The 12,050-nt window shown below is 42.9% G+C and overlaps 1 protein-coding gene across 9 annotated transcripts in view; it reads right to left on the bottom strand.

Moving 5' to 3' along the window:
• Positions 1–11,731, bottom strand: part of cspg5a (chondroitin sulfate proteoglycan 5a) — an 81,601-nt gene extending 69,870 nt beyond the window's left edge. For 3 of the 9 annotated variants that reach the window (XM_023276750.3, XM_023276755.3, XM_055013473.1), the window contains exon 1: positions 11,173–11,728. In XM_023276750.3, the coding sequence (XP_023132518.1) occupies positions 11,173–11,269 (97 nt within the window). In that variant the 5' untranslated portion in view covers positions 11,270–11,728. Of the gene's footprint in view, positions 1–11,172 lie in introns of all 9 variants that reach the window. The other 6 variants (XM_023276751.3, XM_023276756.3, XM_055013471.1 and 3 more) reach the window with 4 other exon arrangements.
• Positions 11,732–12,050: the final 319 nt, after the last annotated feature.

Here is a 12,050-nt window from a genome sequence, read left to right as displayed (position 1 = left end):
AAAGCACATATTTGCTGATTTACTCGTGTACTACAGCTGTTCTTGCAAAGTACGTACTGTTGCATGAAGTGTGCATATAATTGGGTGATACAACTTTGTCGCCTTAAGCTTTGATCGTCGTGCTTATACATCCGTCAGTGTGCTCCCAGTGACTCAACCTTGTTTATACTTGCATGAGACATTGAGATGTATGTGATGTATCTTCCGCTGCACAGAGGATTGTGGGTCAGGATGACCAAAACAGCATGCTGGCTGATACACTGAAAAATGTGACTAAATGTGGTCCAGGAATCCAGGCATTTTGGACATATTGCTTATGACATACTACGTACTGGGACATGCCACATCCTTTTCTGGCACACCATAGAGTATGATAGTACTCATGTTGAGATGTATCCTTATTTAAGTAGACAACTAGAGATCTGACCTGTCAGAGGCATCATGTCGTGTTAAGGCATCAGTTTGCTTCAAACTAAGTGCCTGTCGAACAGGATCTGAATTCCTCTGCCCCCACAACTTTCACCTGACAGAAACGGGGGAGACTACTTATGACACTTTTTTAAAATAATTTTTAAATAGCATGTCTTGCAGCTTTTGCCCAAGTGTGCAGAGGTAGATGTGTGACTATCTCTCTCTAGCTTTTTCTTTCATTTTCTCTATCTCACACTCTTTTTGACCTTCCTTAAAGGTGGCACAATCCGCATTTTTGTTGTGGTCTATTTCCTGTCATAATAGGAATTTTAAAATATGACACCTGTAAATGTACTGCAAAATCAAAAATCTGTGTTTCTCTCAATGGATTTCAGAATTTTTCTCGCAGTAACACTACTCATTATGCACACAGGAGGGATGATTTTACTACAGTTTATATAAATAGTCACACTGTGCCGACCACAGACAGGACCAGCCAGCCAGAGTGAATGCAGATGAAGCAGTGAGTGAGAGCCGCTTAAACTCATTCTCATTGATTTCAGCTTCAAATACCTGAATCTCAAGAGAACCACACACACACATTCCCATCTCTCTTCCTGTTCCCACACTCACTCTAATGAATAAGACACCAGGCTTCTTTATCTTTCCTCAGCGCTGCTCATTAATATCGATATAAAGCAGAAATGCACAGGTCTGCATTCTCACTCTTCCTCACTCTCTCTCTGTCTTTCACTCATCCTTTTCCTTCGCTGTTCTCTCTCTGCCTTTCCACCTCCTCATGTCCTGGCCATCACCCCACATCTTACATTACAAATGTCAGTCATGTCGTCTGTCTCCTCCAATCTCCTTTTCGTTCTTGAAATCCTTCCTCTTTTACTCCTCCTGTCATTTTCCGCCTTATTTGTTTTTGCTCTTTTTCTCACATGCTTTCTGGCTCTAGCTTTTTCCCCCCTCCTTCCATCACATAAATCCTTTCATTTCTGACTCCACAGGTGGTGGGATGGAGGAAGGATGTGTTGCTATGGAAACGGTCTCAGCCTCGCTAGGGTTGATGCGGCGCTGCAAACCCAACGAGATCTGCATCCGCACACATACAACACATACTTGCATACCTTGGCTCAATTTCAATGTTAGCTTGTACTTTGCACGTATCATCTAGCTTATCATACATGTATCCAACTGTGTGATATATGTTCCTTGTTCCCCACCGCCTCTTCTCCCATCCATCCCACTCTCCACCTCTCCACCTCTCTACCTCTCCTGTCCCTCTCAACCCTCCAGCCAGCAGGCAGATGGGTCCCCCCACATAAAGAGCCGGGTTCTGCTCAAGGCTTGTTCCCCGTTAAAAGGCTGTTTTTCTTGCCACTGTCACCTTAGGGCTTGCTCTGGTGGGTCAGGCATATGGGTTCTGTAAAGTGTCATGAGACAATTTGACCTGTAACTGGCGCTATATACATAAAATTGAATTGAAATTGAATTAAATTGGCCAATCCCAGCAAGAAGGGCATCTGAATATCAGATAGTTTCAGAAAATTGTTAAATATGCAAGTGATGCCTCTCGTAATGTAAATGATGGTTGGTGAAACATATAGCGATCTCCAAAGTACAGTCTGGCGTTTTGACCGATCCATTTACCCCGACCTCCTCCCTCTCCTCACATAATTATCACCGTAGGCTATACCACTTGTATGCTGAAATATCTGATGTTGTTGTTTAAAACAATATAAAGCTCTGCTGCTGCTGACTCTATGTTCCGCGCTGTCAAGGTTTCACGTTTATCCTGTCAATTCTGTTGAATGTAAAAAAAAAAAAAAAACAACAACAAAAAAACCCCACTCATGATGGCTTCCCAAAGGGTAAGAAGATGTTCTTAAATTTCATGTTGGATCAAACCAATACTCACATGAAACTATAAGTAACGTCCAAACGCTTGAACCAACAAATATTTTGACATTTACTTAAAAAAGGAGATTGCTATTATATTACCTGATTCATTCACTGAATAGTTTTTCAGGTTGCTGCTAATCCATCATGCGAGTGTTACCATAAACAGGGAAGCAAACTCACCACACAAAGGACAACAGCGTCACACAAACCAAAGAAAACCAGCTGTCTAATTATCCGTCTTTCTACTGAACCTAGTATGTTGCCACGATAGGTGTGTGCGTGCGTGCATGTGTGTGCATGTGTGTGCCTGTGTGTGTGTGTACGTGTTCACAGAAGGGTGTGATGGGCGGACCGAATGCTAATATGATAGAGGTAGATAGAGGATGGAGCGTGCACAGCCAGACGAGGAGAAGAGAGCTGGTGCACGAGAATGAACTCGATGACTCGCTTTTCCAAGGACGTACACACAGGCAGTTTTGCACCTACATGAAACACCCCAAAACACACACCTTTTAAACTATACACAACCGAAAGCAGCCACAGTGCAGCACACGTTAACACAAAGAGACAGGTGCAAGCCTAGGCGTGAAGTAAAAACATTCCATTTTCCATATTTTTCTCCCTTTGGTTCACACACACTGCCAGCATGAAGACAGAAACATGGAAATTGCTGTTGAAGGGCATCCAGAGTTTGAGAACAACGCTAACTCAGCACTGCTAAAAAGCACACATACGTCATCACCACCGTTTCGTCTTTAAGCCAAGATGTATAGGAGCATCCTGTCCCGTCAGACTGCTCATGAAACTTTTTTTAATGACCTTCTTCACCTGCAATTAAAAAAACCCAAAACTTCTAGAGGACCACCACCAAGGGCGACTACGCCACGAAAAACTGTCACACCTGTGAGTCAGAGCTGCAGCAAGAAACACCTGGACGCTGTGAAGGGCGACCACCTGGAGGAGAAACAGTGGCACAAAGGGACACTGGGTGACACGAGTGAGTCATAGAAGAATACTGATTTTTTTGTGCTGTTGTTGTTAAATGTCTTTTACGCTGTCTTCATACTGAATTGCCATTTTGTTAAAGTCTGATTTCTTATTTCTGAACAAATCAGTTGTTTGGATTTCGCCAATGTCAGTTTTTTTGAAACTGCAACATAAATTGCTGTTTCCCCTTTATGCTTCACATGGATCAATGAAATGTTACTGTTTAAGAGTTAGTATTTTTTACTAAGTGGACTTCACATGTCAAATGTGGCAATCATTATTCTGTTACATTTTCTTTCTTTTTTTTAAAGTGGAGTTATGGCTCAGTATGTGAGATGATGACATCTCTATTCTCAAGTCTTTCTCTAAACTTGGTCATTCATTGAAAACTAGCTCTGGTAATGAAGGGTGTGGTAAGTTTTAGGGGCCGAACGGCAAGCATTTGAAATTCTTGGTGTCAAAATTTACACCAACTCCATCACAAAATGCCACTGAGATGCCTTTGCCTTATTTTTCGGATGAGATATGTTTTACCAAAAGGCAACTTTTCAACATTTATCCCTCAGTGTTTATTTGCTATTCCTATTATTTCTAGTGTCGTGATGTGTGACTGATCTGATCGTACTGTGGGCAGGACATGAGTCCAAAGAATGGTGACACCAGTTAGAGAGAGGCCTCTGCATTAGTATCAAACAACTGCATTTCTAAATTCAACACCTGGATTGGATAAAAAACAATAACACTGATAACTGGAAAAATGTTTAATACCAGCCAGGCCCTTATATGTGGCAGTGTTTCATGTCGTGTATTTGTAACTCTACAAAGAAACATTAAATAAACAACAAACAAAGCCATCAGTGAACACCACAGCCAGAAAAAAATGTCAGATGAGGGCAGTAATTCATAGGTAGGTGGATTCTGTTAATTCTGCTGTATTTGTTGACTCACTCTATGAGTGTTTTGACTCGATCTCATGTTTAAAACAAGGCCAGGTGAGTGGCACTGAGGGGCAGGTGTCTCAGGTGGGACATTCATTCTGGCACAACAAAACAACTGCCACTTTGGTGATTTTATTGACCAGAACCAACTAAATAACTGTAGAAAATAAATTGAAATGTTGCATAAAATGTGTAAAATTAACCACAGTCCAATCAGCAAACCCGCTTAAACTACCATTAATGAATAAATGTGATTGAAGCGAGCAGGAAAGTGGTCACCGTTCATCTAGTAATTAATGAGCGCCTCTTAAAGTATCTGTTACCCACAGCTGCTTTATGTATAAAAAGCTTCCCCTGCTGTTCATTCAATCTCTGCAGCCATCTGAAAGCAGCAGAAATGTTGCAGCACAAGTGCCACCCACAGTGAACAGCCATCAGCTGTCCACTGCGTTTACCTTGACCAAATTAAAAATACCAGGCTTCTGCAAAATAACCCCAGGTGACTCTACACACAGTGGGCTGATCAGCTAGACAACATTAAACAATACAGTATCCACCTTTATTTGCCATCTTAAACATCTAACAGGCAAATGTCAGACACTGTTTAACACTGAAAACTACCTTACAAGAGGTAACTCAAAAGATTATAGCATTTTATTTTCAAGAATTTGTTGCTCAAGCTTGCCTGCTATTAGGAATAATGACAGCTAATGATTCTTTAAAAGTAGTGACCAAAACAAAACCAAAGTTTTGGTTGTTTAAAGCTTAATTTATGACATTTCCCCCCCAAATCGTGCCTGTGTTATGCTGTGGTCACATATCTAAAGCTGTGGCTAACAAACTTACTCCTGGCACAATGCACACTCCAGATTTCAAGCCATTTCATCGATCCTTGTTACTTTGTAGTAGGAGGAGGAACACACACACACACACACACACACACACACACACACACACACACACACACACCTCCCTGTACAGTATACAGGCTGTCTGCATCACAAACATAACAGCAACACAGAGAGAGAAGCCAGCAGCTGGTCGGGTCGAGCCTGTGGCCACCTACGTATGCTAATGTTGGCCTGCAGGCAGATCCAGGTGGGAGGAAATTACAAATGAGATTAGGATCACTTAGTTTCCAAACAAACGGATTTATCCAGGATGAGGTACACAATAGCCACCACTGATCCCAGTTTAGAGATGTGAGGAAAGTTGATGTCCCTCTTCGTTTCTCGGGGCGAAAACACTTACTAATGGTAAAAAATAAATAAATACTAACATGAGAGGATAGAATCTTCTAAATATGCACAAGTCACCGTCCCTGAGCCACTGAATATACAGCATTTGCATATTTAGAATAAGTCTACAGGTAAAAAGGTTCTTCAGTTGCATGTATCGGTTAGTGTCTAAATGAGTCTCTGTTGTGTGAATTTGTATCTGTATTACAGTAACTTACCGGAAATTCAACCACACATGCCTCATTTGTATCAATCATACTTTATTGTTATTTTCAACAGCTGACAAACTGAAGCTTATTGCGCTTTAATAACAAAGCCTCTGATTACTCAGTGTTGTGTCATTTGCCATCATCTCATTTTTTTAAATGCCTGTATGACAAGACAAGGGAAGATCTTGCAGAGTCTTCCTGCAGATAAATGGCTGGCCATAAATGGCCACTCTGATTTAGGCTCCTCGAGAGGCAGAGCAGGTTGGGCTTTAAGTTTAAGTTTAGTGGTTTGATTCCCAGGTTGTCAGGCCCGCACTTTAAAGTGTGCTTAAGGAAGACAAAAAGCTTAATGTAGCAAAATAAAACTTTTAAGTTAAAGGCGAACTCCGCTAATTGTGCTGAACATTTGTTTGTACTGATGTTTTCTGTGTCTCTGTGTCACAGACTCATTGTTCTGATTCAGGGGAAAACAAAATGGACATCACTGCAGTGTTTCCATTTGCTGTCACACTCCTAACAGGAACTGCTCATTATCGTCCTGACTGGACATGTTATGTGAAGTAATCTGATGAACTGTCAGCCATCAATTCCGACTCCTCTACATGTCCATGCTTCATTCTTTTGGTGCTCAAAAGCATCAAACGCCAACATTCACTTTTGATGATTACAAGCAAGGTTTAGAAAAATCCCGAGCACACACGAACACTTTGACCAGGTAAAAAGCAGCAAGACGAACGGTGAATGCTTCACAAGGCGACATATAGTGGGACTTTAAAGAAAAAAAATGTACTCGAGCATGCCGCTTCTCTCTGGAATTCTGATTTGATTGAAAGCTGGGATGTTTGCACAGCCAACATTAATCTGCTAGAAATCAAATACGCCGTGCAGCATCTGAAATCATTATGCAGAAATGTTGAATAAACCAGCACAAATAATGATATCATCTACAAATTAGAGCTGGTAATGATGGACTACACCCATTGCTAGCGGCTTTGGAGACACACACACACACACACACACACACATATACCCTCATACATGGCCAGTAGGCGCCGAGCCACTAGACTTGGCAAGACATGCGAGCGTGAGCCAAAATCCAACCAACATTTTCAGCTTAATGAAATTCAAAGCGAGAACACATTATGGCGGCGATATGAACACACTGTTCTGCCGGCCAGAGCCAATGGATGTGTGTGGTTTCCATGGAGACCAAGAGGAGGAGGGTGAGACAGTGCAAAGCCATTGTTCACCGATAATCAGAGCTATAGATGGAGCAATTTTCTGATTGTTGTTTTGAGTCATTTTTGTTTTTCTAGCGTTTTAGCAAAAAAAAAAAAAAAGAAAAAAAAAGGCTGAATCGGGTTAGTGGAGTCATGGAGGGAGGATTTGGCTTGAAGATTAACCCAGTGCACATCAAAGATAATCTGTCAACTAGCAGATATGTGTCAGCGGGCCAGAGGAGAGAAAAGACAGGGAGAGGAGGAAGAGAAGGAGGAGGACAAAGATGAAGGGAGAGGGTAAGACGAGGAGAAACTGCGTACATGCATGACTTTCGTTGCAGAAACGAGCACCAGACGCCATCGCTCTGTCCATCACACATCCACTACCTTAACCGGTGGTTGGAAGGGGGTGGGGGAGGAGGAGAGGAGGCGAGAGGCATATCATCAGCCTTTAAATGCACAGACAGAGGAGGATTGCAAATGGCCACCGGAGGAAAAAAAGAAAAAGCCGAAAGGAAATGAGTGACAGCATTCTGGTCGGCTGTTGTCAGTTCGGGGCAGTCGGCCTTGGTCGTCTGAGCATCATTCACAGATGTGGGGCAAGCTGCCGCCTCCTCACTTCACCGGTGAAGCCAGAAAATATGTGTGTGTGTGGCGATGGTGTGTGTGGACGGGTAAAGGGGAAGAGGGGGAGAAGAGGAGGAGGAGGGTTAGCCCAAGGTTGTTTTACGTTGTCTGCACCAGATCTGTCAACCTCTTTAATACATCCACCTGAGTTTGAGCTGACAGCAAATCCCCGCTGCAGGAATGATGAAAAATGACAAAAAAAAAAAAACAAACACATCCCTGAGGGTTTATTTGTGCTAAAAAAATTTGAGTTTAAGAGGATCACACTGCATTTTTTATTATCTTAATATCCAACACCGACCTCCAAAAACCGGAAAAATCTCCACCTTATCAGCACACTTTTAGTCACGCCAACCCCACGGATGGTAATGTCAGTCCTTCACTTTGGTTCAGACTGAATTATCTCAGCAACTGTTCAAGGTACTGCCTTTTTTTTTAGACATTCATTGTAGCCAGAGGATCAATTCAAGCGATTTTGGTGATCTTTCCTCTGGTGCTTAGATAAAACAGCAAACATGGTAAACTAAACATAACACAGTCATCATTTAGTTCAAAGCAGTGCAGCCCCTACAGCCTCACAGAGCTGCTAGTGTAGCTGTCGGGTAATTTTTCTTGATTCCAGTGCAGCCATCTGCAGTTTTTCTGCCTTGTTTTAAATAATACACACTCATTTTCAACAATTTATATTGTCAGCGCTATATCGTACCAGATGGAAGGTTAAAGTGAGACATAGCTAGTTTTGGTCAATAACCAGGTCAATGAGCATTTTTCATCTTTGATATTAGATGTTCTTATTTGACTTTACAGTTTTAACCAATATTAATATGTGCCTTTAATGGAATAGCTTTAAGGCCATGGCATGGTGCGTTCATATCTGCATGACTGTTACAGACTGTGAAAGTGGACAGCAGTCGCACCTGTGGTTCTGTTCATACTACAATAGATATGCCTCAGTCGGTCACTCTGCCCTCCATATTGAACACAGAAAAGCACACAAGGCTCCTGTGGACGCTTCTAAAAGGCTGTGACTTTGTGCTTTTTTACAAGATATAGCAGCAAGTTACAAAGGGAGCCGAAGCACCGTCAAAGCAAATATTTCTGAGGTGTGCCGAGCGCTGGGTGGACATAGCACAGGATTTCTGGAGAATTTAGGACTTCCTACTGATTTTGAGCGAAAACAAAATCTCCTCACACAGTCTCTCCACATAACAGGCATTTGTCTTAAGCAACATTTGCTTTTCTGGACTATGGGACTTGGCGTGCTTGCAGTGCAGACTGTTCATGAAGTCACATATTTTGGGCTGCACACAGACGTCCACAGAGGAGTTGACATGGATTCTCATAGATCTGGGTGGATGATGAAGTTTACATCATCCATGTAGACATGGAAAGCATGAAATGGATGCTAATGGTATCAGGCAACCAAGAAATAGCTCCAGTACATAAACCCCATCATTTATCCCATCACTTTTTTTTGCTTTTTCAAAATGTATTAACTTATGAGCCTCAGAATTGCTGGCGGGTGGATTTTCATCATCTAATTATTTGGAGGCCTTGTGGTGGTGTCTGATATAACCTGGGTAAGCAAATGAGTAAATCCCAAGGCCAAATATTCCACACAATGTTCTGATATTTAAGTACACAACACTGTCTAAACAAGCTTTTAAAGACCTCCTCTACTGAAAATCAAGTTTTTAACCTTGTGAACACATTCATATGGTGCTTTACTCTTGAGCAAATTAACTAATCAATGCCAATCACGGCTGATGAACTGATGACAGTCTCAAAAACATAGATTCTGACAGCCAAGGTTTCATATATAACAACTGTAAGGAATCAAGCCTGTCAGCTTGTCCAAGTCATTATTCTTATTAAGAATTGGTTTCCGACTGGAATGTGTAGGGCTGAATTATTACAGTCTTACTAGTCATTGTGTGCTGTACAATACAGCAGTTTAATGTGTTTGAGCCCAGTTGTAGGTGAACTGGTGAGCTGGAGATGCAGTGAGAAGGGGTGGATGGGTGGGAAGAGACATCCATCTAAGCCAGGAAGGGATTATTTTCATGGAAAAAAAAAATCGAAGTATGTAATTTTGATATTCACAGATGAGTATTCAGGGGTTTAAATGATCAGAGAGGAACTCTTAGATGCTTAAACATATTTAAGACAAGCCTTATACAGAAGAAAAACATTCACATCCATGTAATTAGTGGAGAAAACTGGAGCAAAGGTTGATGGATGAAATGACAAAATTTGGTGTTAAATCATGAGGTTTGGCTCTAATGTTCAGCTCAAAGGGAACACTGGATGTTCCAACCTTCCAGACAGATTCTGCAGCTCCAAGTCAAACACAATAAAACAATATATTTTTTGGACTTCACCTTTACAATCTCCCCCCATGAGTTCCAGCCAGCGCTATGAAAAGAATCAACCAGATTATATTAGATTATTATGCCAGACTGATTTCATCTCGTGCACGATTCTGTATTATTAATCTGACAGTAATGTAGCCCGCCGTGCGCAATGAATCTCAGACAGAGACACGGAAAGCAGCAGACAGAGACAGGGAGAGAGCCTCTGTGTCTTTTTTTAATGTTTACCCTGGTGTGCGTGCGTGTTTTTTTTTCTTTCCCTTTTCCTCTCTGTATCAGAATGTCTCCTCAGATCCCTTCATGAATTATTCATCAGATCCCCCCGGCCCTAATCCTCGCCTTTGTGTCGCTGTAGTGCCAGTGCGCCTCCGGGGTCCGGTTTACTGCATCGACTGGACCCTGTCACAAATCTCCAAATTCTTCCAATAATATTCCTGCAGTGGCTTATTGTGCGACTGCAGTACTCCAAGTGCCGGTTTAGTGACCTGATTTTGCTGTGATTGGCTCCTACTATGCCGCTGTGCTGTTCCATCGGTATTCCTTCAGCGTTGGGGGGAGTTAAACGGTATTTTAACCCCCCTCTGCTGTATGGTGACTTACAGTGAGTGCACACTGAGCTGATTGTGACCTTATTGTGCGTGCATATCCTAAGATTTCTCTACGATATCACCTCATGGAGGGATATAACAATATTTAAACAATATCTTTGCAGTCTGTCCACACTGACCTCATTGTTACCTCTCTGGTGTCTCCATAAGGACTCATATTGTACACTTACGTCTATATGTTGACCTAATTTTGCCTAATGCCATTTTTGTCCCCTGTGGCATTTCTACATAACCCCTACAGCGACCCAGTGTTCAACAGTGAGCCTTGATCATCATGATTTTGTCTCCTAAAGTATAATATAGAGATTACATTCGCGCTAATATCAATAAAAATGTGCGTAAAATCCATACTTTCAAGAATGGATTCTATAAAATCTGATTTATTTACAGTTCGCAGTGTATGAAGAGGCCATTAAGATGTTAAGAATTTTTTTTTTTTTTTTTAACTTTCCTGACCACCTTTCTATCAATTGAGTGTGAAGTGCTTCCTAACCTACAATCCGAGCCTCACTGACCTCCTTTCTGGCTGCCCTGTGGGAGTGTGCGAAGGTCCCCTAAATCCACAGCAGGGACGTGCTGCACCAGCAAAAATGAAATTTGAGCAATAGATGTTCTTGCATGATTTAAATGCACAGTGAAGGGGCAGTTTCTTACCGTGCACGGACGGCGGGATCAAGTGCAGAGCCAGGACGCACGACAGCAGCGTTAGTCTCCAGCATCCCGTGCAAACGCTCGCCTCCTTCCCCTGCATCCTCGCAGCGCAGTGAAAGCCTCGGATGATCGGACAAGAAATAAGAAAATCCTCGACTTTAAATTCTAATAAGAGAGTTCAGAGTCAACGTTGCAAGAAAAAGTAATCCGGACAAGCGGTTGGTGTTTTGATTTGCGTGCAGTCTAGACTCCAGCCTCCCTGCGCTTCTCCTCCATGCCCGCTCGGTCTCAGCTGTCTCCGCCGCTAGTTCGCTCGCTCGGTACAGTTCAGCGCACTGATGAGGATGGCTACGGCTCCATTGCCACTAAACAGCGGTCGCAGACGGCGAGGCGAGGCGAGGGTGGGGTGGCGGTGGTGGTGGTGGAGGCGAGGGAGACCTTCGGGGGCGCACAGACGCAAGCCGTGGCTCGGCTCGGCGCGGTTTGGCTCGGAGCGGAGCGGAGCTTCGTTGGGCACTTGGTGGCTGACAGAGGAAACAAACGCACGGCGGGTGTGTGCAGCGCGCTCGGCAGCCTTCTCATCATCTGGGGAGGAGGGAGAAAGGAGAAAAAAAACAGAGGATTGTTGATGACCCCCTCCTCTTCTCCCACACATCCTCACCCCTCCTCCCTTCCCTCCCTCGTTTTCCCAAAACGCTTCCCACTTCCTCTTCTCTCCATCCTTCCTTTTCATAAAGCTTTTCCTACTTTTTTTTCTATTTTCGGACTTTTTAACCAACTTTTTCTTTCAGCCCTTCTTTGACCCCCTCCTCACCCCTCTCCAGATCTCTTCTTCTACCATCTTTCCCTTCCCCTCGGACTTCTGACCTTTTGTTCTATTC

This window comes from Amphiprion ocellaris, chromosome 9 (genome assembly GCF_022539595.1).
Source record: "Amphiprion ocellaris isolate individual 3 ecotype Okinawa chromosome 9, ASM2253959v1, whole genome shotgun sequence".
NCBI classification, from domain to species: Eukaryota; Metazoa; Chordata; class Actinopteri; family Pomacentridae; genus Amphiprion; species Amphiprion ocellaris.
Note: the sequence above shows the minus strand (reverse complement) of the source record. Positions and strands in the feature narration are given on the sequence as shown.